At 31.0% G+C, this 19903-nt stretch overlaps 3 protein-coding genes across 3 annotated transcripts; 1 reads left to right on the forward strand and 2 right to left on the reverse strand.

The window, feature by feature from the left end:
- Positions 1 to 308: 308 nt before the first annotated feature.
- LOC124827661 (K+-H+ exchange-like protein) lies at positions 309 to 7641 on the reverse strand. The gene is made up of 9 exons (XM_047300765.2): positions 7502 to 7641; positions 3614 to 3854; positions 3473 to 3537; positions 3294 to 3392; positions 2836 to 2883; positions 2676 to 2745; positions 2477 to 2548; positions 1187 to 1306; positions 309 to 548 (listed from the first exon to the last, which is right to left on the reverse strand). Exons 1-9 carry the CDS (start codon positions 7552 to 7554, stop codon positions 387 to 389), a joined length of 930 nt encoding a protein of 309 aa, XP_047156721.2. The 5' UTR covers positions 7555 to 7641; the 3' UTR covers positions 309 to 386.
- Positions 7642 to 8485: 844 nt separating this feature from the next.
- LOC124827662 (O-fucosyltransferase 36) lies at positions 8486 to 11494 on the reverse strand. The gene is made up of 3 exons (XM_047300767.2): positions 10133 to 11494; positions 9447 to 9696; positions 8486 to 8871 (listed from the first exon to the last, which is right to left on the reverse strand). Exons 1-3 carry the CDS (start codon positions 11335 to 11337, stop codon positions 8695 to 8697), a joined length of 1632 nt encoding a protein of 543 aa, XP_047156723.1. The 5' UTR covers positions 11338 to 11494; the 3' UTR covers positions 8486 to 8694.
- Positions 11495 to 18480: 6986 nt separating this feature from the next.
- Positions 18481 to 19352, forward strand: LOC124827644 (uncharacterized). Its single transcript, XM_047300747.2, has one exon. The coding sequence runs from the start codon at positions 18580 to 18582 to the stop codon at positions 18997 to 18999; it is 420 nt and encodes a 139-aa protein (XP_047156703.1). The 5' UTR covers positions 18481 to 18579; the 3' UTR covers positions 19000 to 19352.
- Positions 19353 to 19903: the final 551 nt, after the last annotated feature.

Below are 19903 nucleotides of genomic sequence, written 5' to 3' on the forward strand. Positions count from 1 at the left end.
AACTTGAGATATGATAATGATGGTAGAATTGTTTCTCGATATTACTTTTATTATTATCATTTCTACCCTTTCATAAAATAAATTAACTATTTTTAAACCGAGTGTAAACTTTTAAGCTAGAATTTTGTACCAAAACAAATATTAATATATACATACATAAACATAAATAAATGAATTACGAAAGATGATGACAGTTACATTATTCAAAATGCAAATATTCACCTGTAATCAGTTGTCATAAGGAAAATTAAATTGTGAAAAAAAAAACTGTTCAGTTGAGTTCCAGGGATGAGTAATCCTAACTAAAATAAACAACCATAACTAAAACTATTTATTGAAAAGAAACAAAATTACATTCTATTATTGAAAAAGAAAGTAAAATAGAATTAAATATATGATTTGTCTTTCTCGTATTTTATAACATCAGTTGTATTTAAGCTATAGATCTTGCAAATTTTCATGATAGTATGTCTACTAAGCCCTTTGTGTACATCCTCATCTTCTCCTACATGAATCAATTGGTCTAATTCTCTGCATGGCCTCAATACCTGATATCGATATATATGAAATAATAATAAACAAAAGTGAAACATATAACGAATATTTAGTATGATTAGAGAACACCACGAAAGTGAAACATATTTTCTTTCTAAGAAGGAACCTTAACTAGTATTAGACTTGCTTATGGTAGAAAAACATATTAACAATAAAGACTAAGGTTTGAATTGAGACTAGCAGCGCTAGATTTATGAAAAGTGTTAGATATTTACCCTATGATTATATTGTGTTTATGATTACCTATCTATCATGATTATATTGTGTCTAAAGTTACCTTATTTATCATGTGTATCAATTTATTTTTATAAATAGAAGATTCTAAAAGAGATTAATAGTCCTCTAGAATTCTATGATTGAGGAAATCAATATTTTAATGTCAAATCAGATTGATCAATAGTTACTCCTATTTATTCTCTCGTTTAAATCATTTTTTAGCACAAATCTAAGAATTCCGGACTACAAGTTTTGAAAAAAAGTTTTCACTGCATAATTGATACAACAAAGCACATTAAACTGACTATCCAAAACATAATTGATACATATTTCTAATATTGTCTTCAACCAGCTTCGAAATTATACTCTTACATCCAAATATCTCAATACTGGCGCAGAAAGTGTAAATGCTTACCAAATTTTGATCATGTGAATTATGATGGCTTTGACGGTTAGAATCAGTTTCCTTTCTATCGGTAGGTGTTTGTAAAGTCTTGCTGCTGTTTGAGACCAGTTCAATCAATTTCTCACTCCCCTGAACAAAATTATACAAAACAACAAGAACTAGGGATCAAGAATGACATTTCAGGGATAACATTAAAAATAAAAATGGTAAGGCAGTTGTCAACTATGAACAAACAAACATGTAACTCTTAATTTCTGTAAAACCAAATGATGTCCACCATGATTTATAGTACCACCTTTCTACATTTGAAAGGTATATGGGTTGACTGGTTAAATTCCCAAACAGACATCCCTTAATATTCATTACTTTAGGAATTCAATGGTTTAATTACTCATTCATCCTTATAGTTTGTTGAAGTATAGTGCCTTTATTATTATTAATATTTATGTTAGGGCTTTGTTAGGGGCTTCCTGCCCTTTTACTTTTCAGAACTATTGTCTCCTATAAATACAGTAGTAAGTTGTATTAGGCTTTCTAAGTGAAAAATATAAGACTTTTCATCTTCTCTCAACTCTTCAAGTTGATATCAAAGCCATGGTTAGAGCCTATCCTAACGATATTTGTTGTTTGTTGAGCATATTGTTCCATCCGCTATCGGGCCGCTATCGGACCACCCATTAAAAATGTCTAATCCCACGCTCGAGATGTATATACCTCGGCGTAAGAGGGGTGTGTTAGAAGTCTCACACCAACTAGAGATAAGGCTAACTCATAGTTTATAAGTGGGTGCAAACCTCACCCTATAAGCCGGTTTTGTGAGGTTGAGTTAGACTTAAAGTCCACTTCTAACATAGTTATATAAATTTTATCTTTTAGTCCCCATAAATATTTGAAATAATTTATTTTAGTCTTTATAAATATGATTTTAAGTGATGGTTTTTAAGTATGTGGATCTAAGGTAAAGTTAGTTTAGCTAGAGTAATTTAGCTTTTAGAAAAAAGAAGAAGTAAGCTTCAAAGTAAATATAGAGTAAGCAATGTCCTTTGCCAATTTTACAACTTAACAAGAATATGACATCTATAAAACAAGAAACTACTCATAGAATTAGAAAATTAAGACTGAAACTAACAGTATAGAGTCCAAAGACATATAAACACAATGACAGAAAAGAAAAAAATGAATGGCAAGTATTGTGAATATAGCACAAACCTGGAGGGCTCTCCAATGAGAATATGTACGCAATAAAACCCAGAAGAATAGAAAAAAATGAATGGCAAGTACTGTGAATATAGCACAAACCTGGAGGGCTCTCCAATGAGAATATGTACGGAATAAAACCCAGAAGAATGGCACGTTAGGCAAGGGTAAAATCTGCCATGCACAAATAAGACATGGATATCAATTGTCAAAAATAAATGAATATAAATATCAAAGAGCAAAATTACAAAAGAATGTAACAAAGCAATAAAATATTGGTAGTTAACATTCACATTCTTACGCAAAGTGCAGCAGTCAATGGAATTAGTGAAACAGAACCGTAGAGATATTTCCGGTGGATAATTGATCCCCTGCAAATGGATAACAGATCATGTGTAGACATATAGTAAAACTTAAAATTAAATCACAAGAAGCAGCACAAAGGAAGGAGCAAAAATCACCTCAAAGCAATATGTCTTAGTCTCCTACGAACAAGTTGAGCATTCAAACTGCAAATATTTTATAATTGCTATTGTTATACAAGCTTGAAAAACAATGTGTGTACTTCTGCTAAATTGTCCTCTTCACATGATTTTCAATTGCAGATTATTGGATAGAACTAAACAACTGGCAAGCTACTGTAACAAATATGACAGTAATGCAAAACGGTTATGTCAAACAAGGATAACTGCAATGTTTAAAAAGAAAACCAAAGATAAAGTCATCATGAAAGGTCTCGGATAGAAAACAAACACAACTTCATCTCTCACTTCACACACCACACTTCCCTCTGCTCTTTTCACGTTGAAATATCAAGAAAATGTCGAAGAATTGAACAATGTAAAACACTACTGCACAAAAATTAAAAATTAAACTCGAAACAAATAACACTTCCCCAAGACAAGTATACAAGGCCAACCTTGATGGGTATATGACTTCAACCCCAGTGATTTCTTTCGATATAGACTTCAAAAACATCTCCGAAGGCGGAACCCGCGACAAGAGCCACAACCCCAAGCTGCAAAAAGCTCGAAATCAATATCAACCCAGTGAGAAACAACTTCATCAACGACCACAAAACAACAAAGCAAAACTAACCCGTGAGTCTTTTTCTTTAAAGATCCCTCTTGGGCTTTCTCCAAGCCCGTCCATGCTTTATTCATCTACGAAGTAAGAACCAGATATTAAAAACAAGAACCCCAGAAGGTGAAATTAACAGAAAAAGAAAAAAAATGTCACCTTGTTGGCAATGAAATCCACCAAGAGCTCAGCTTTGGCGTTAAGGGGTTTGGTAGCGGCATTTTTCCAAAAGTCCTTGAGGGTTGAAGGGGATTGAGAGAAAACAGGAGTGGCAGAGATAGAGTGATCGATTGTTCGCGTGAAACACCAATTCCTACCTCGTATTGGGAAGACGACTAATTTAGCTCTCATGGTGATGTGATGGCCAAGAATTGCAAGAAGAAACCTTTCGAGTAAAACCCTAGGAAAATGAAAAAGATGGAGATGCTTCTAAAATATTATTTCTGAATTAATGTGAGTTATGAGTTCAACACAAATATAAATAACTAAGAATATAACAATAATAAATTTTTAAATATGTCGAAATAAAAATTGTTTTATTAATATTGAAAGCGTCAATTCATTTATTTTTTTAATAAAGTTTTTGTAACCATTTTAAAACGTAATAACTACTTTGAAAAATTTTGCCCAAAACACTTTGAATTAGTCTATGATGTAAAAAGAAAAAAAAAATATACATGAAAATTAAGTTCTTCCATAAATATTGTGCGGAAAATTAATACTGAGAAAACCCATTCGAATAAAAATGGTCATCTTTGTATTAACTTCGTAAAATTCAACTTAGAAAATGAGGTGATTTGGTATATTTAGCTCCGTGGAAAATTTAAATGATAAATAAAAATTTAAAAATATTTAATTGAAGTTGACTTACAAAGATGATGCTCTCTCTGGCTTATTCCTGCATCCAAATTCTTCTAATTTTTAATTGGTTGGTATCAAAATAAGCATACATAACTGGAGATGACTTTATCCAATACAGTAATATGGGAGATATCTTTCTTCTGTGCCATAAAATAAAATAACTTAATTATTTGGATAGTCTTACTTTAAGTGAGCTAAGTTGGTTTCTATTTCTAAAAGTTTTAATTACAAAAAGTATTTTAATTACATATTTTTTTTTAAAAATATTGACTATAATGTTAACAACATGCTACATGTTAATTTATGTTTTTTTAATTAGGTTTTTGTTGTGACACATAATATTGTCAATGACAAGTATTATGAAATGTGATAAAATAAGTATGAGTGTCAAGTGTATTGTTAATGTTTTAATTAGGCTATATATATTTATTTTATTCAGTTTAATCTTAACTTTTTTAAAAATTGGTTAATACGACTTCATTTCAAATTAAAACAAAATTTATCAAATATTATATTTATATTTTATTAAAAAACATTTTTTACCTTATTATATTATTTTATATTATTAATTCATGATTTATGAATCATGACTTTAACCACTAAAAAATTAATATAAATATTAATATAACATTTATACTAAATTTATTATTTAATTTGTTTTTATAAAAAAACATAAATTAATAATATATTAGTTTTAAATACTTTTTTATTAAAATTTTTGAATCAAATTGAATCTATAAAACAAATATAAAGAATAAATCAAAATTAAGACAATGACACCTACTGTGATAAAAAAATTAACAAACAAAAAATTTAACAACCTTTTTAAATAATTTTTCTCTTAAAATAAACCAGTAATAACTCCACAATTATTTGGACTACTAGAGTATAATATTAAATAAATAAATGAAAGTAACTTCACAGCCCTACTACTTAATTCACTTCTTCAACCTTAAAACATATAAACTAATATAAATACTTAAAAAAAATGTTACACTTGTACAGCTCTTAAGGCCTCTTACCTTATGTATTGCACCATCATATTCATCATTGAGAGTTTAACATCATAATTTATTATAGAAGAGAAAATGCAATATAGTTTGTTATTAACCTCATAAATTCATAATATAAAATTATTTAATTATAACGTTGTTATTGATAGGTTAATGTATTAAAATAAATAAATAATGAAATGTATATTTATTTATCTTAATAATTATTTCAACCTTAAATGTCCATTTCCAAACACTAGAATGTTATTAGATCTATTTACTAAAAAGTATCCAGGTTTCACGGCCTAGTTAACCACTTCAATTATTATTATTATTATTATTATTATTATTTTACCATGAAAGCCTTTCACCAATTAACATTTGTCAACTTAATAAAGTCTATCCAATAACTTAAGTATTATCAAAAATATATATTGAACAATAAATAAACTAACGTCCTAATACTAAAGTGACAAAAAAAAAATATTTAACAAATTGTTAAAATAAATAAAAAAATAGAAAGACACTCACGACAGTCCCATGCTCCCATTTTATAATCTATCCACCCGAAACTTCTTCTTACAAAAATACTACACGACCCATTGTTAATTTATTATACGAAAGAAACATAAAGTGGTCTACTACTAACTTCTTTTCCACACTTAGTGAGAATTTCCGTAGCATCCAACTTAACACTATTTTACTTTTAATTCTATACTAATTAACTTTATCTCTTTCCATACACCATGATTGTGTCCTTGTCGGAACAGCATATACATAGTCGACAAATTTCTGGTTGTAGCATAAATTTATTACCCGTTAATGAGAATGATGCATCAAAGCTAGCTTCTAAAATATTATAAAAAAATGCAAGATCTGTATAAGGTCTGCACTAATTCAGAATATGAAACAATAACATCTATAGGATCAAGACATGTTCTGAATGAAAGTAAGTAAAGTGTACCAAGGAAAAATTAAGTGATAATTACTCCTTCTCGGTAGCCATATAGAACAACATTTTCTACTGCATAAAAATATAAGATGACTTTATGAAATAGCATGTCACTCGTTTGAATGGAAATATTTACTACACCGTGAGATAATGTCTCCAACAATGATTAAGTCCATTAGAATTTTATCTATCATGAACAAAAAAATGTAACCAGATTTATACACACCAAAATTAATGAACATCATTTAAATAAAAAAATAAATCAAGCTACCCAGAGTTATGACCAAAAGAATACTATAAATTACTAACTTATTGATTCTGCAACTATTGTGATTCCTGCAGTGAGGAAAAACATGGTGCATCCGTGAACTAAATTAAGATTGTAAACTAAAGAACATAGTATAGTAGACTAAATGGTGCAGAGAGGAATATAGTCATAAAATCTGACATTAGGCAAAAAGATATGGTTTGAAGATCAATCAAGGCATCTAAAGCCTTAAGACTCACGTACAATCATGTACCATTAGGAAAGTTATGTTTTCCCTTATAATAAATGCAAATACAGGAGCTAAGACATGATGATACTCATAAGTTTTTAAATAAAAGATGATTAAACAACACAATGGTACATGACAGGATAAATTTATTTACGTATAAGAAAGGTTTGTTCCATGACTTTCATTTAAGTCTAATATATAGAAATCATTTGAACCAATAAAGAATGAAAGCTTATAACAGATGCTACAGTTTTCGGGAGAATAAAAGATGTTCACGGTTTTTGGAAAGAAACATGCACTGAAAAGTTACTGCAAACACATGCCTTGTAAATTATTGCAACTAAAAGAAATAGAATAAGGTAGTGGAATACTACCATTTTAAAATTGGAATAGTAATTCGGTATTACAAATATGGCCTTCGTGATTTCTTAAACAGAATGTTTCTCTTCCCTTTTCCTTTCATTTATTCTCCTTTTTAGATGGTTTCACTATGGCATGGCCGAAGAAAATTTCCACCCAACGAATATATCATCATTCTAACATAGTCGTGGAGTTCATATCCATAGCATCAGAAATTCTTTGAAGAAAGCATGAAGTAAAGTTTCTATTAGCAACAAATTCACCACAAGATACAAGTCAGAAAATGACACTGCCATATAGAAATTTTCAAGCAAGACCAATTGGATATTTCAGATTGACTATTACAAGGAAATCATACTACCTATACAAGGTTTAGTTCTCCTACCTCAACTCCTCCAGCTCCAACTCATTTACATGGTCTAAGGTGTCTCCAAACATCTAGATCTACTGAGTTTGTCCAGCTTCTCTACCCTGCACATTTACATCTTCCCTCTCTATCTCACGCCCTCCTCCCTTCGCTTTTTTTCTCTATCCTCTCTTCCTCTCCTTTTATTAAGGGAAGTGTAAATGTTTTATTATCTGCAGCCTTAATGTTGCACGGTTCCTAAATCAAGGAGACTAATCTTCCTTAATTTCAGCTTAAAGTCTCTTCAAGTCTTGGATGTTTTGTCCTATTAGTTACATGAAGATAAATTTGGTGTCCAATCTCAACCAGTCAAGGATGCTACCGTGGAAAGGAGAAACCAATGAAAATGAGTGGGGAAAAGAATACAAAACACGTAAAGAAAGAAAATTAAAAGGAGGCTACAGTTTTCCTTAACCAAAAACAAGTATTATATGTGTTGTAATAAAATCAAAGACAGTATAAATTTCACAGACAAAAATTACTAGACTCATACACTTAACTCTTAAACACCGGACCACTATCATACAATAAGAAATGTTTATTATCTGAGTCATGCAGAGAAGAGGAATATCTATTATAATATTTTGGGGTCTCACATAACCAACCAAGAAAATTACAGCCAATACAAAAAAGACATAAATTGGCCTATTGACCAGTATTTTCTTATTGGTCTATCAACCAATACAAAAGCCATGAAGGTTTTGAAAACAAGACCTTTTCATTAACTTACCTGGTGGGACTTTCTACCTCGAGTATCTTTGAATAGACTCAATCCGTGTTCAAACTAAATTTTAAGTCCTAGTGTCCCCTCTTCATATCCCGGCAACAATATTTGAAGTGACGGCAACAATTTATGGGTATGCTTAGCGCTGGTTTAAACTCAGATAATCCATTCCATGCACGGCTACTCGTTAGTAATTTATAGTTAGCATGTGTCTCATAATTAGTATACAGAACGTTGAGGAATGAGAAATGGAAGGTTGAAATAGGGCAAATTCTGGATCAGTGTGTGGGTAATACAAATTATAATCATTATAACAAAAGAATGTATAACAAGCAAAACTTATCCATAACATTGCTAATTCTATTATCTTACATGACTACTCACATTGACAAATCTCCAATCATGGCACAACAAATACGTGCTGGTCCCGAGAAAACCGCTTCCGTTGTTATTCATTTTCCGCTACAATGTCTGGTTCTTCACCATGGCAAAGATACTCATCACATATCGATGCAGATCCCCAGCCCCTTCTCAGCCGCAGGATGTCTTCGGTGAAAGTGGAACCAGGGGCTCCGATGAACACGCTAGACATGGCACATATAGTCTTGTCCAGCATAGCTTCCACCTTCAGCAAGAAAATATTCACATGAGCGTCAGCGAAGAAATTAAGAGTGGTAAAAAACAGTGTTGTTGAGAAGAAAGAACCATGCAATTAGAAGTTTGCAGTAAATAATTTTTACTATAAGCCACGACATATTGTTTCAGTGATTGCACTGAATTAACTGAAACTATGGTACAGTATTCTTAGACCTCTACTCCTAAACAGAAGTCAATGTCACTGCAGGACAACTGAAACTAACAAAGTTGATAATGCCGAAGTTCTTAAATGTTTATATTTTTTTGGATGCAAAAGGTTGAATGACAGAAAGAGAATAGTTACATCTACAACAAATCAATGGTTTTCAAGGAATTTGGGATAATGCCAACATTGACTGGACAAAAAAATGTGAGGATTTTTCCAAATGTAGACCACAGGCAATTATGCAATGAAAAGCATGGTCAATTATATAGTCTTGTAAACAGTTTTATTTATTTAAAGCAAACCAGAAGGCCAAACATGGAAGGTATATTGAGGTCATTAACAGAGCTGGACTTAGACTTATAAGTACATAAAAGTAAAGCGAAACACTGTCATCTCACCTGTGTATCTCCTTCCAAACCATGCCTGTACAACAGAGCATCCCATTTTTCTGCTGAATTTCGAGCTGGACGCATTACAAGAGGAACAGGCCTGCCGTTCAGCACTACCAGAGACTGAAGCAGTCCAGTTTCACTTTCTGCTGCATCCGTAGAAAGATAAACAATAGGTGCATCAGCCCTTTCAACCACCCTCATGATGCAATCTGCAGCTTGAGGAATGGGGTAAAAGCAACTTGGCTTTTTAGCATTACTGCAAACATGAAAACGTATCATCAGAGACAACATAATAGTAGAAAAATTTAAGGATGAACAAACCAAATTGCAGAATTTCGAAATGTTGAAGAAATTGAGCCATGAAAATGCTGCTAGCAATTGACTTGTCACAAACAACCAGGTCACACATGCAAAGTTTAGACTTACATAATACATACATGATGCATATCATACTCAAGTAATATGAGAAAATGGTCCATGGCACTATCAATGTAAAGAAATTTTGCACTATCTCAAATATGGTAACTTTGCTGACATTTACAATAGCTACATTAAAAGTTAGTTATCATGATTTCTTACTAGATGAATAGTTTTCAAAACTTTTTACATTGACAATACATAGAAATTAAATTCCAACTTTATATGGGTTACGATAGATTACAAAGGGGAAATGAAAGAAAGAGAGGGTATACCAGAACTTCAAAAACCCGTGTCTTCGAAAATGCAATGCAATGAAGTTCCTTCCGAGAAATGTCTGAATAAACCGTTGGGCAGTGAGTGAAATAAGGTGATTAGGTTCAATGAGAGTCTTGCATTGGTGTGCAATTGGCCCACCAGGTTGCATCACCCATTCTGGCTCCACTTCAGCATAGAACACATCCCCAATTGCCATAACATCATCATCATAGTTAAACTTCCCCAGCACATCCTGAGCCGTCTTGTTCTTCGGATTCCGGGTATCCTCATCCCACACGGCCTCTTGTTTATTCATAGTCACACCTAAACCCCCCAACTTCTTCAACCATTCATCGTCCAAGTAACAAGGCGTGGGCTTCGAAAAGTAACACAAAAACTTATCAATGTGCATGTGACCCTTCTTTATATTCGAAAACTCCTCAAACGAAAACACCACTTTCTTCCCCAAGCACTTGTTAATGCGATCAATATCCACAACTCTATCGTACCGGTAATCCACCTTGGAACTAGGAATCACTAAAGCCCTATTTAGCAAAGCAGCGAAAAATATGTGTTTCTCCAAACAAATCAAATGGTTAGACATTTGCCCGGACACGCATATAGCAAGTAAAAATTTACCATCTCTAGGGTTCCACTGGATGGTTCTCCTCTGCGACAAATTCTGATCCACCGTTCTACACCTATCGTAAACAACGCCGTTCAAAGTAGCGTTTAAATCGAACTCAGGCTCAACTATGTTCCCCATGGAATGCGGGTTCAACAGAACCTGCTGAATCTCTTGGTTGAGGGAAATCTGCTTGAACAACGCAGATTTCAGATCCTCCAATTGGTTCGGATCCGACGCGTTGGACCGAAGCGTGGTGTTCCACGCGGTTAAGAGTCCTAGCTGCTGTCGCCGCAAGAGGTTAATGGCGCGCAATTCAGATTCCTTCATTCGATCAGTGACGGAATCGAATTGGAAGGAAGAGCTTGAGAAGACACTGTGGAAATTGGCGACGGAGAAGAAGAGGATGACGAGGAGGAAAGCGAGGATTGTGACAATGTACTTCTTCTGGTATATAAAATTCCGGCGGAAGAAGCGCGGAGAGCGATCTTCGACGTGGAAGACGGCGGCCGGGGACGGGGACGGAGGTTTGCGGTGGTTCTGGTCGACGAGGTTGCGGCGGTCGTCCTCCTCGTCGGAGGAGGAGTCATTGTGCATTAGTATATTGTTGGCCACGGCGGCGACTGAGTTAGGGACGAGTGAACGAAGTGAGTCGAGAGGGGTGTGTCGGTTGCGCGTGGCAGTGTGCAACGATACACCATAAAACGTGTGTGTGCTTGCGTGGAAGACATCCCAGCAGTAGAAGCAAGGTGAGTGAGTCGGTGGTTGAAAATGATTGCATCAAGGAAGACGCCGTGGGCCCCATTAGACGTTTCAACAACTGCTTGTTGGGTTCGCCGAGCCCAACTTCCCCGTGAGTATGGGCTTGTTTCACTAAGGATATTAGGGGCTTTCACCCTACACATTCAAGATGAGTTTCAGGCAGTTCCTCCCTCCACCACCACGTAATACTCCATGCACCTCCCTACTTTTCATATATTCCAAAAATACCCCACAGTAAATATAAGTTTTAACTTGATTAAATTTTTTTAAAACCCTAAATCTATCTCCCTTTCACTTTTTTGTAGCAGTGCAGCAGTTCGAGTGAGCGAGGCGAGAGGATAGTACTTTTTATATGTTTGCATCCATCGTCTGCTTAATAATGGAGTCCGAAAGTTGTATCCATCGTCCATTCTCACTATCCCTTGACTGTAAGTATTCTCGTGATTATTCTTTTGTATGTTTATATTCATAACTACCACTGCAGTGCCTTTTTTTCTTCTTCACAACTTTCATCATATCATACCAAATTTCACACATCAAAATATAAAGAGTGATTCTCCCTGCACCTCACCGGCTTCGTCCTGCACCTCCAAAACATATTTTAATTCCGAGGATACCCTTCGTCCTTTCACACAAAGACAATATGCCGCATCTCAAATATCTCAAACTCAAATCCTACACCCCCCTTCCAAATCAGTTCTCATTCTTTTTCTCTCCCTCATTCTGCTATTCTTCTTTCTGCCGTGTACCAGTACCTTCCATTCTTCTGGCGTCCAGGTTAGTACCTTCCATCTGCTTTCTTTGTTGTTCTATGCATGTGCTTGGTGGTTGGGTGTTCCTGCGCCGGAGGTTAGTTCGTGTTCGTCGGAGAGCGTTTGTTGGAGTTGCACAGGGAAACCGCAGTTGGAAGTGCGGTCAGGGAAACCGCAGTTGGAAGTGCGGTCAGGGAAACCGCAGTTGGAAGTGCGGTCAGGGAAACCGCAGTTGGAAGTGCGGTCAGGAAAACCGCATTTCGAACTGCGACAAAGACAAACCGCAGATTCACGAACCCACTCACCGCAGTTTGAAATGCGGCACGGAGAATCCAATTATTTTTTTGAATTATTTTTTTTCTTTTGTTAAATTTTGTTGAATTTGTTATTTTTCAATAAATTTAATTTTCATAATATATTATTTATTATGTATTTAATTTTATTTAAGTATTTTAATTTTTTATGAAATTGAAATAATTATTAAATTGTTTATTGAATTAAATAATAATTATTATCTGTAAGTTAAATATTATTTTGGATTTATTTATAATAATTTAATTATTATATATGTAGTTAAAATACTGTTAAAAAAATGCGGTTAAAAAATAAAAATAAAAAATAAAAATCGCATTTCAAAATGCGGTTAAAAAAACGCACTTCGAAGTGCGGTTAACATAAAAACCATATAAACAACGCACTTCAAAGTGCGGCTACAGAGAAAACGCACTTCGAAGTGTGGCCACTATTTTCATCACTTCGAAGTGCGGTTTGGTGATTAGACATTAATTCTTTAATTAAGTTTGACTTTTTATTAAATGAAGGGTAAAAAGGTAAAATTGGGGGTGCAGGAGGAAGGAAGTGAGGTGCAGGGAGAATCGCTCAAATATAAATATAACTGTAAGCAAATTTAATTTAATTTGTCTTTATCTGTTTTATCTTATCTTCACTATTTTCACACGATAATACTTTGTGGCGTTCCACATCACACTGTTAACGAAACGTGTGAGGACAATGATAGAAGAAACTTTTCTCGGAACTTTGGACAGAGGTCGTCTCTTATTTTTCTTTCCTTAAGAGTGTTAGAGCAAAGGAAAAATTATTCTGTTTGGATTATTTCATTTTGTATCGATAATGCATTTTTCAAAATTTTATTTTGAGATATGTGATTCATTTGTTGTTTTCATATTAAGAATTTAGCATTGAGTTAAATTATGTTTAATAGTTTTCATGAATGTGGATGTGCAGAAGAAGAAGAAAGTGAAAAATGGGAGAAAGACACTGAATCTGAAATGAAATGGACTGGACATGTATATTACTGGTGAGAAGAACATTTTAACCCTAATAAGAACAAAGTCAAGTCAAAAAGTGGAGTTTCCGTTTTCCATTTTTCACAGAAAGACATCATTGCTACGTCACACGCAGAAAGACACAAAAACATCATTTCATTAACGAATGTCAACATTCGTCCGGTTTCCCATATTCGTTCTCTTACCAAACGCATGCTGACATCCGTTGCACAATATTAAGAATATAAACCAATAAAAATAACTAAAAAAATATAAATATAAAAATAACTAATAATTAAAACACTGAAACGCATAGTCAATCCACTCTTCAACGAATCTCCATATCCGTTCACGCATTTTGATATCAGTTGCACACAGTTATGGATATTGACATCCATTTCATTTATCCACACCTATTTTTATCGCTCTGCTTAATTAACCCGTTGCACGACCTTCAACCACCTTCAACAACTAACACTGCACCACGCCATCATTGAAGCTTTCCATCTCCAATAAAACACACCAAGGAGAAGAGAAACACACAGGGAGGAAAGGAGAAGCAGAGAATTTGAGCTCAAACATCAAATACATGGGGTGCAGAGTCTATATACCGGTGGAGATGGGTGTAAATATTAATGAAAAGTAATTGGAAGTTAAAAAATATTTACTAGAAGGATGAGGGGTAAAATTGGAATGGGATGGTGCAAGTAGCGTTCTGTTGTGGTGGAGGGAGCAACCTCCTGAGTTTCATCCTGAACCTCCAAATATTTTGAAAAGCACGATTTTATCCCTCAATTAAAAGCAATTATAATGTTATTAACTTTTAATAAAAAGAAGAAAAATCTTTGAACAAATTCTTTTAACAACTTTCATCTTTTAATAACTTTATCTTTCTTCATTGTTTTTTTTTTCGGATTTTAATTTCTTTTTTCTTTGTTTCCTTTGATTTCTCCACATATATTTATTTTAATTAATTAATAATTTATATTTTGATTAAATTTCGTTGTTTTCAATTATTTTTCTTCTAGTTTTTAATTTTTAATTATTATTTTATTTTAATTAATTAAATATTTATAAAAATGTTTGAATTAATTATATTTTTTGAATTAAATATTTTAGTTTTTAAATATTTAATATTTATTTTAATTTTTTTAATTTATAGAATATATAGTTTTTTTATTTCTAATAATATATTAATGAATTAATTAAATTGATTAAATTTTTTTTGTTTTGAATTATTTAATGTTTAGTATTTTAATTTTTTATAATTTTTACATATTTTGTTACTTTTCTTAATGAAATATTAGGATTTTATAATTATATAAATATTTTAATTAATTAAAATTATTTTGAATTAAAATTAATTCTTTGTAATTATTTAATATTTATTTTAAATTTTTATAACTTCTTATAATTTAATGTTTGATTTGTTTGATATTTAATATTTATTTAAAACTACCTAAAACTCATATAAAATTTTCGTATCAATTTTACATACCAATCTTATTTTAATAAATTAAAAAAATGTCACACAATTTATTGTGTAAAAAAAATTATGAAAATGAAAAACTAATAAAATAAATTAAACATTTATAATTAAATTATAAAATCAATAAAATAATGTAATAATGTAATAATGTAATAAACTTAAAAAATAAAACACCAAAATAATAATATTTAAATTGAATGATCACGAAACTTAAAACTTAGCATAAGCCAAATATGGTACAGGTTTTTTTTAGAGAATTTATGCTAAATTTATTTAATATCATTTCTTGTAACGTGAATCGTGCATAATATTTAAAAGAACTTAAAAATCATGTGTTTGGACTTCGACACCAATTCTTTATTTATGGGATTTTGACATAGGAGAATCGGATTTGAAAATCTAATTTTGTTTCTTTCGGATTTTCATGTTGGATACAAGTTTTTTTTTTTCAAATTTGATTTATTCTTATTTGGATATCGATATTTGATTCACATTCATCGTATATCAAAATTCAATAAAAGAATAATTATATTTTTATATCTGATTATTTGTTCATTAAATTTCGATATCTGACTACGATACGTGAGTTTTATTATAATTTTATGCATATGTCTAACACAAAGAATCTTAAAAGAAAAATATTTTCCATATGAGCTACCAACATAGCATCAACACTCTCATTCTTTCTAACATGAACAACTTCTCTCAAATCTATCTTAAAGAAGGAAGGAAAGAAAGAAATAAAATGGGATACAAGAACAAAAGTGAAAACTGAAATATATATTTAACGCTTTACATGGCTTAAATTCCTTCTGTTAAATTTTTTTAATGCATAATAACCTCATTAATTACGAGAACATTTATAAAAATTGAGAGTAGACAGGTTAAACCCTTTAGAAGTACAAAATGAAACACCTTTTATGAAATTATAAAATATAAAATGTTATTTATTTTTGTTTTTCTCTTCCTCCACTTCCATCATTCTTCCTCTATCTCTATTGATACCACGATAAAAGTTGATCATTACAAATATAATCTTAATTCTCATCATATAAATTAAATATTTATCATAACTGTGTTCATTTAAATCTATAAAAACTTAAAGGAAAATCACAAGTTAAAAATTTAAGACATTGCTAACTTTTTGTTAGCAATTACATTTAACTTTTTGTTAAAATATATCTTCAGCAACCATGACAACTCAATTAGACCTCACTACAAGAATGATTAATAATACTAATAATTAACAAAACTTGTATCAACATCTTACAAAGCTATAAAACTTATTCTAGAAGCAAAAATAAGAATTGAGAAAATTAAATGTATATATGTTAGAGGGAAAAAAAATACACTATTAAGAATTATTGTATAGTGGTGGTTGTGACTTCACGGCAGCAATGTTAATAAGAAATAAAATGTTGATATGAAAATCAATTGTCTTTAATATTTGAAAAGGATATTTTTGAATCTTCTCATGGATTCAAAATCATTGATTATTCTCTGATTGCGACATTTAATATGATTTATTTCTTTTAACTTCATTTTTCTTCTTTTGTACTAGTTTCTTAATCATGAAGCTAATAACTTGTAAAATTCTCAAACAAGAAACCCTGCTTTGAAATATTTAAAGACTTGTTAGATTATACTTATATAGCTAAATGTGTTCACTGGAAATAGAATCATCTTAATATTTTTTCTGGTGTTAAAAGGGAAAAAATAGTATTATATAAGAAGGAACATTCTTTTAAAAAAGAAGAAATATATATAAAAGAATATTGTAATAAACTATGCAATTAAATATGCTTTGAAATATTTGTGTTGGTTTAACAATTAATATTTACTTGATTAATACTTAGTCAACATCTTCATATTTTTTTTTATGTGAACAAAGAGTGTTTCACTACAATACATGCTAATTTATCAGATAAATATTAAGAAAAATAAATAAATAATATCAAGAATTTTCAATGGTAATTTATGACAGTCATCTTATGCTTCCAAGTTAGAAGTTTCCATTGAATACATCTTCTCTTCTACTGACTCACTGATGACAACTTTTCTTTCTAAAGAAAAATACTGCAGAGAAGAAAAACGCAAGTTGTTAAGTGCTTTTGACATTTTAAGCACTTTTATGTTGTTGTAAACCAAACACGTCGTAAATAAATGTAATTTGAACGAAAAAAAATTGTAAAAAAAATAACATGACATCAAATTGTTTCACAACATAGTGAATATAATGCAACATTTTTTTAACAAAAGAGACAGTTTTGTTGGAAGATGTTATTACCATGAATATCAATTTTCTTAAAATATCCGAATGATGTTACATATTGAAAAGTAAAACTCAGAAGTTACTCACTAAATTCTGTTGTTGGTGTTTTTAGAGACAAGTTAAACCTATAATATATAAATAGTTGCATAGATTTGGAGAAACGAAAATAACAAGATTTGAAAAAGAAAAGAAAAGTGAAGATAATGTTATTTAGATTAAGGGAAAAATAATAATAAATGAGAAGAAAGTTTATAAAATAATTTGATTAATTTATTATATTATTAATATTAATGATAATAATTGATATTATTAATATATTTATAATTATTATTACATTGTGTGTAGACTTTTTTTTTTGCTTTTCTCTGTAAACAAGGAAAGAAAGTTTAAAAAAATATATCACATCCTATTATATCTTGTTTTTCCAACTTTAATCTCAAATTAGTATCTCCTATTTTTCGTTATTAGAAATAAATAAGGATGGAAGATTGAATTAAACATAAAATTTAATAATTAAAGATGATATTGAATCATTTAAAATTGATTATAATATTTACTATTGGTTGAATTTATTATAGGATAATGATATTTGGACAACATTTTTTTGACAATATTTTAACATCTTTTACGTGTTATTATGTGATTGGTCCATGTTAGTGTTTATGATTATTATTATTAATTGTGGAGTAATTTTGGTCCATGGTAATGTTAAAATGTTGTCAAAAGAATGTTCTCAAATATCATTATTCTTTATTATATCATTTATTATTAATTTTACATTTATTATTGTTATTTTAAATAGAAGGTCTTATTTAATTTTGATAATAGAAGTCAGTTATTTATTTTATTTTAGTAGTAGTCCTTCAATCCTCAATCTATTCCCTGCATAAAGAACAAAAGATGATAACAATGATTCGTTTTAAAAAGACAACGATGCAAAATATCTTGTTTACAGTATCTTAACATCGTCTATATATTATTTTGTTATTGATATAAAATTAATCAATAATAATAATTATAAATATTATTGATGAATCATAAAATGATAAATATTAAAATGTTAGTTAAAAAATCATTGTGAAACTATCGTTATCCTTTTAAAAATTGCATGTCTTTTGGCGCATCCAGTCACACATGATGCGATATCAATCATAGACCTTGGAACATTTTTCAACCTTTCCAACGTTAGGTTACTTGACAGACATAAAAGGAAAAAGCCAATTTAAACTCAACTTCCGTTGTGCTTTTCTCAGAACTCAATCTTCAAGAAGCAACAGCATGAGCAGTACCATTCTCATGACCTTCCTCACAGCCATTGCTTTTCTGGCACAATCCTTCCAAAACTACATCATCCGGCATTCTGGATATCCTGCTGCAGTGAACGAAAACGAAGATCACGAAAGTGATTATTGTTCAGTGTGTCTGAGCCAAATCTGTAAAGGGGAAAAAGTTAGGTCTCTTCCAGTATGCAATCACAGGTACCATGCTGATTGTATAGGTGCTTGGCTTAAGAACAATACCACATGCCCTCTTTGCAGGAACAAAATCACTGATCACAGCCTCCAAAAGCATAAACAGGTGAAGAACTTAGCAGAATCTCTGTTTAATCTTATGCAGAGTTTCACAGATCTGTTGGTAGCTGTTCTCTACATGGTACTTCCATCCACCGTCACTCAGAGTTTCCCTTTGGTTCACTGATATGAGACTGTGAATTGTATTGTAATCATGTATGCAGTATGCAGAATAGTGCAATTGCTGATGTTTTTTGAGTTTTGCTTGTTTGGCATGGGAACTCTGTTCTGCATAACTATGATTTTTTTGGAAGGTACAAAAGTTGGTTATGTCAGATTTGGAAGTTCCTAATGTGTGGCTTATTCTGGGAAATGTTATATGCAGTTCTTATTCCCGCTCAAGAAATATAACTGGTATAGGTATAAAGGTAAGAGGTCATTTTCATGCTAATGCCATTAACCTTAAATTTTCAATCTATATCCTCTGTTATCTACCTTGAATTCTTAGTCTATAACATATTTTGCAACACACTTTTCATACTTTTCTGTCTTCTGTTTTCTTTCAGTAAAGTTTCTGTGAAATGTTTATCTGTAATATTTCTATTATTCGTCTATATATAGCATCCAAATATAAATTATTGAAAGTTTTACATAGATTAGAAATTAAGTTTTACACCATATTAATGGGTATATATATATATATATATATATATATATATATATATATATATATATATATATATTTTATCTTACATTCTTATTATGTGGTATTGAATTAAATTTAAATTCTTATACGTAAAAAGTTTGGTGTAATTAATTTTCAACCAAATACTTTGTTTTTTCTTTAACATTTTATTTGTACATAACCATTTTATGATATCGGTGACATTATAAAAAATAATTTTATGTTTCATTATGTAAGTATTGTTTAGATTTATGCTATAAGGGCCTTGGTACGTACTTTATATAAAAGTCAAGAACTGGTAAATATGTTTACTTTGAAATGCTTTAGTCCAATTTAATTATGAATGAGTATAATTGTTAACTAGAAAAATGGTAAATTCCATTCAAGTAAAATATTTACAATTAAG

This window comes from Vigna umbellata, chromosome 11, assembly GCF_029865625.1.
Source record: "Vigna umbellata cultivar VRB3 chromosome 11, Vumbellata_1.0, whole genome shotgun sequence".
Classification (NCBI taxonomy): Eukaryota; Viridiplantae; Streptophyta; class Magnoliopsida; order Fabales; family Fabaceae; genus Vigna; species Vigna umbellata.

Excerpts from the sequence above, each read along its gene's own strand:
- LOC124827644 (XM_047300747.2), top strand. The coding sequence starts at position 18,580 with ATGAGCAGTACCATTCTCATGACCTTCCTCACAGCCATTGCTTTTCTG.
- LOC124827661 (XM_047300765.2), bottom strand. The coding sequence starts at position 7,554 with ATGTTTGGAGACACCTTAGACCATGTAAATGAGTTGGAGCTGGAGGAG. Across the intron at positions 2,549-2,675 it reads CATTGACTGCTGCACTTTGC|ATTTTACCCTTGCCTAACGT; the intron begins GTAAGAATGTGA and ends TGTGCATGGCAG. Across the intron at positions 549-1,186 it reads ATTCACATGATCAAAATTTG|GTATTGAGGCCATGCAGAGA; the intron begins GTAAGCATTTAC and ends TATCGATATCAG.
- LOC124827662 (XM_047300767.2), bottom strand. The coding sequence starts at position 11,337 with ATGCACAATGACTCCTCCTCCGACGAGGAGGACGACCGCCGCAACCTC. Across the intron at positions 9,697-10,132 it reads CACGGGTTTTTGAAGTTCTG|TAATGCTAAAAAGCCAAGTT; the intron begins GTATACCCTCTC and ends TCATGTTTGCAG. Across the intron at positions 8,872-9,446 it reads GTTTGGAAGGAGATACACAG|GTGGAAGCTATGCTGGACAA; the intron begins GTGAGATGACAG and ends TTCTTGCTGAAG.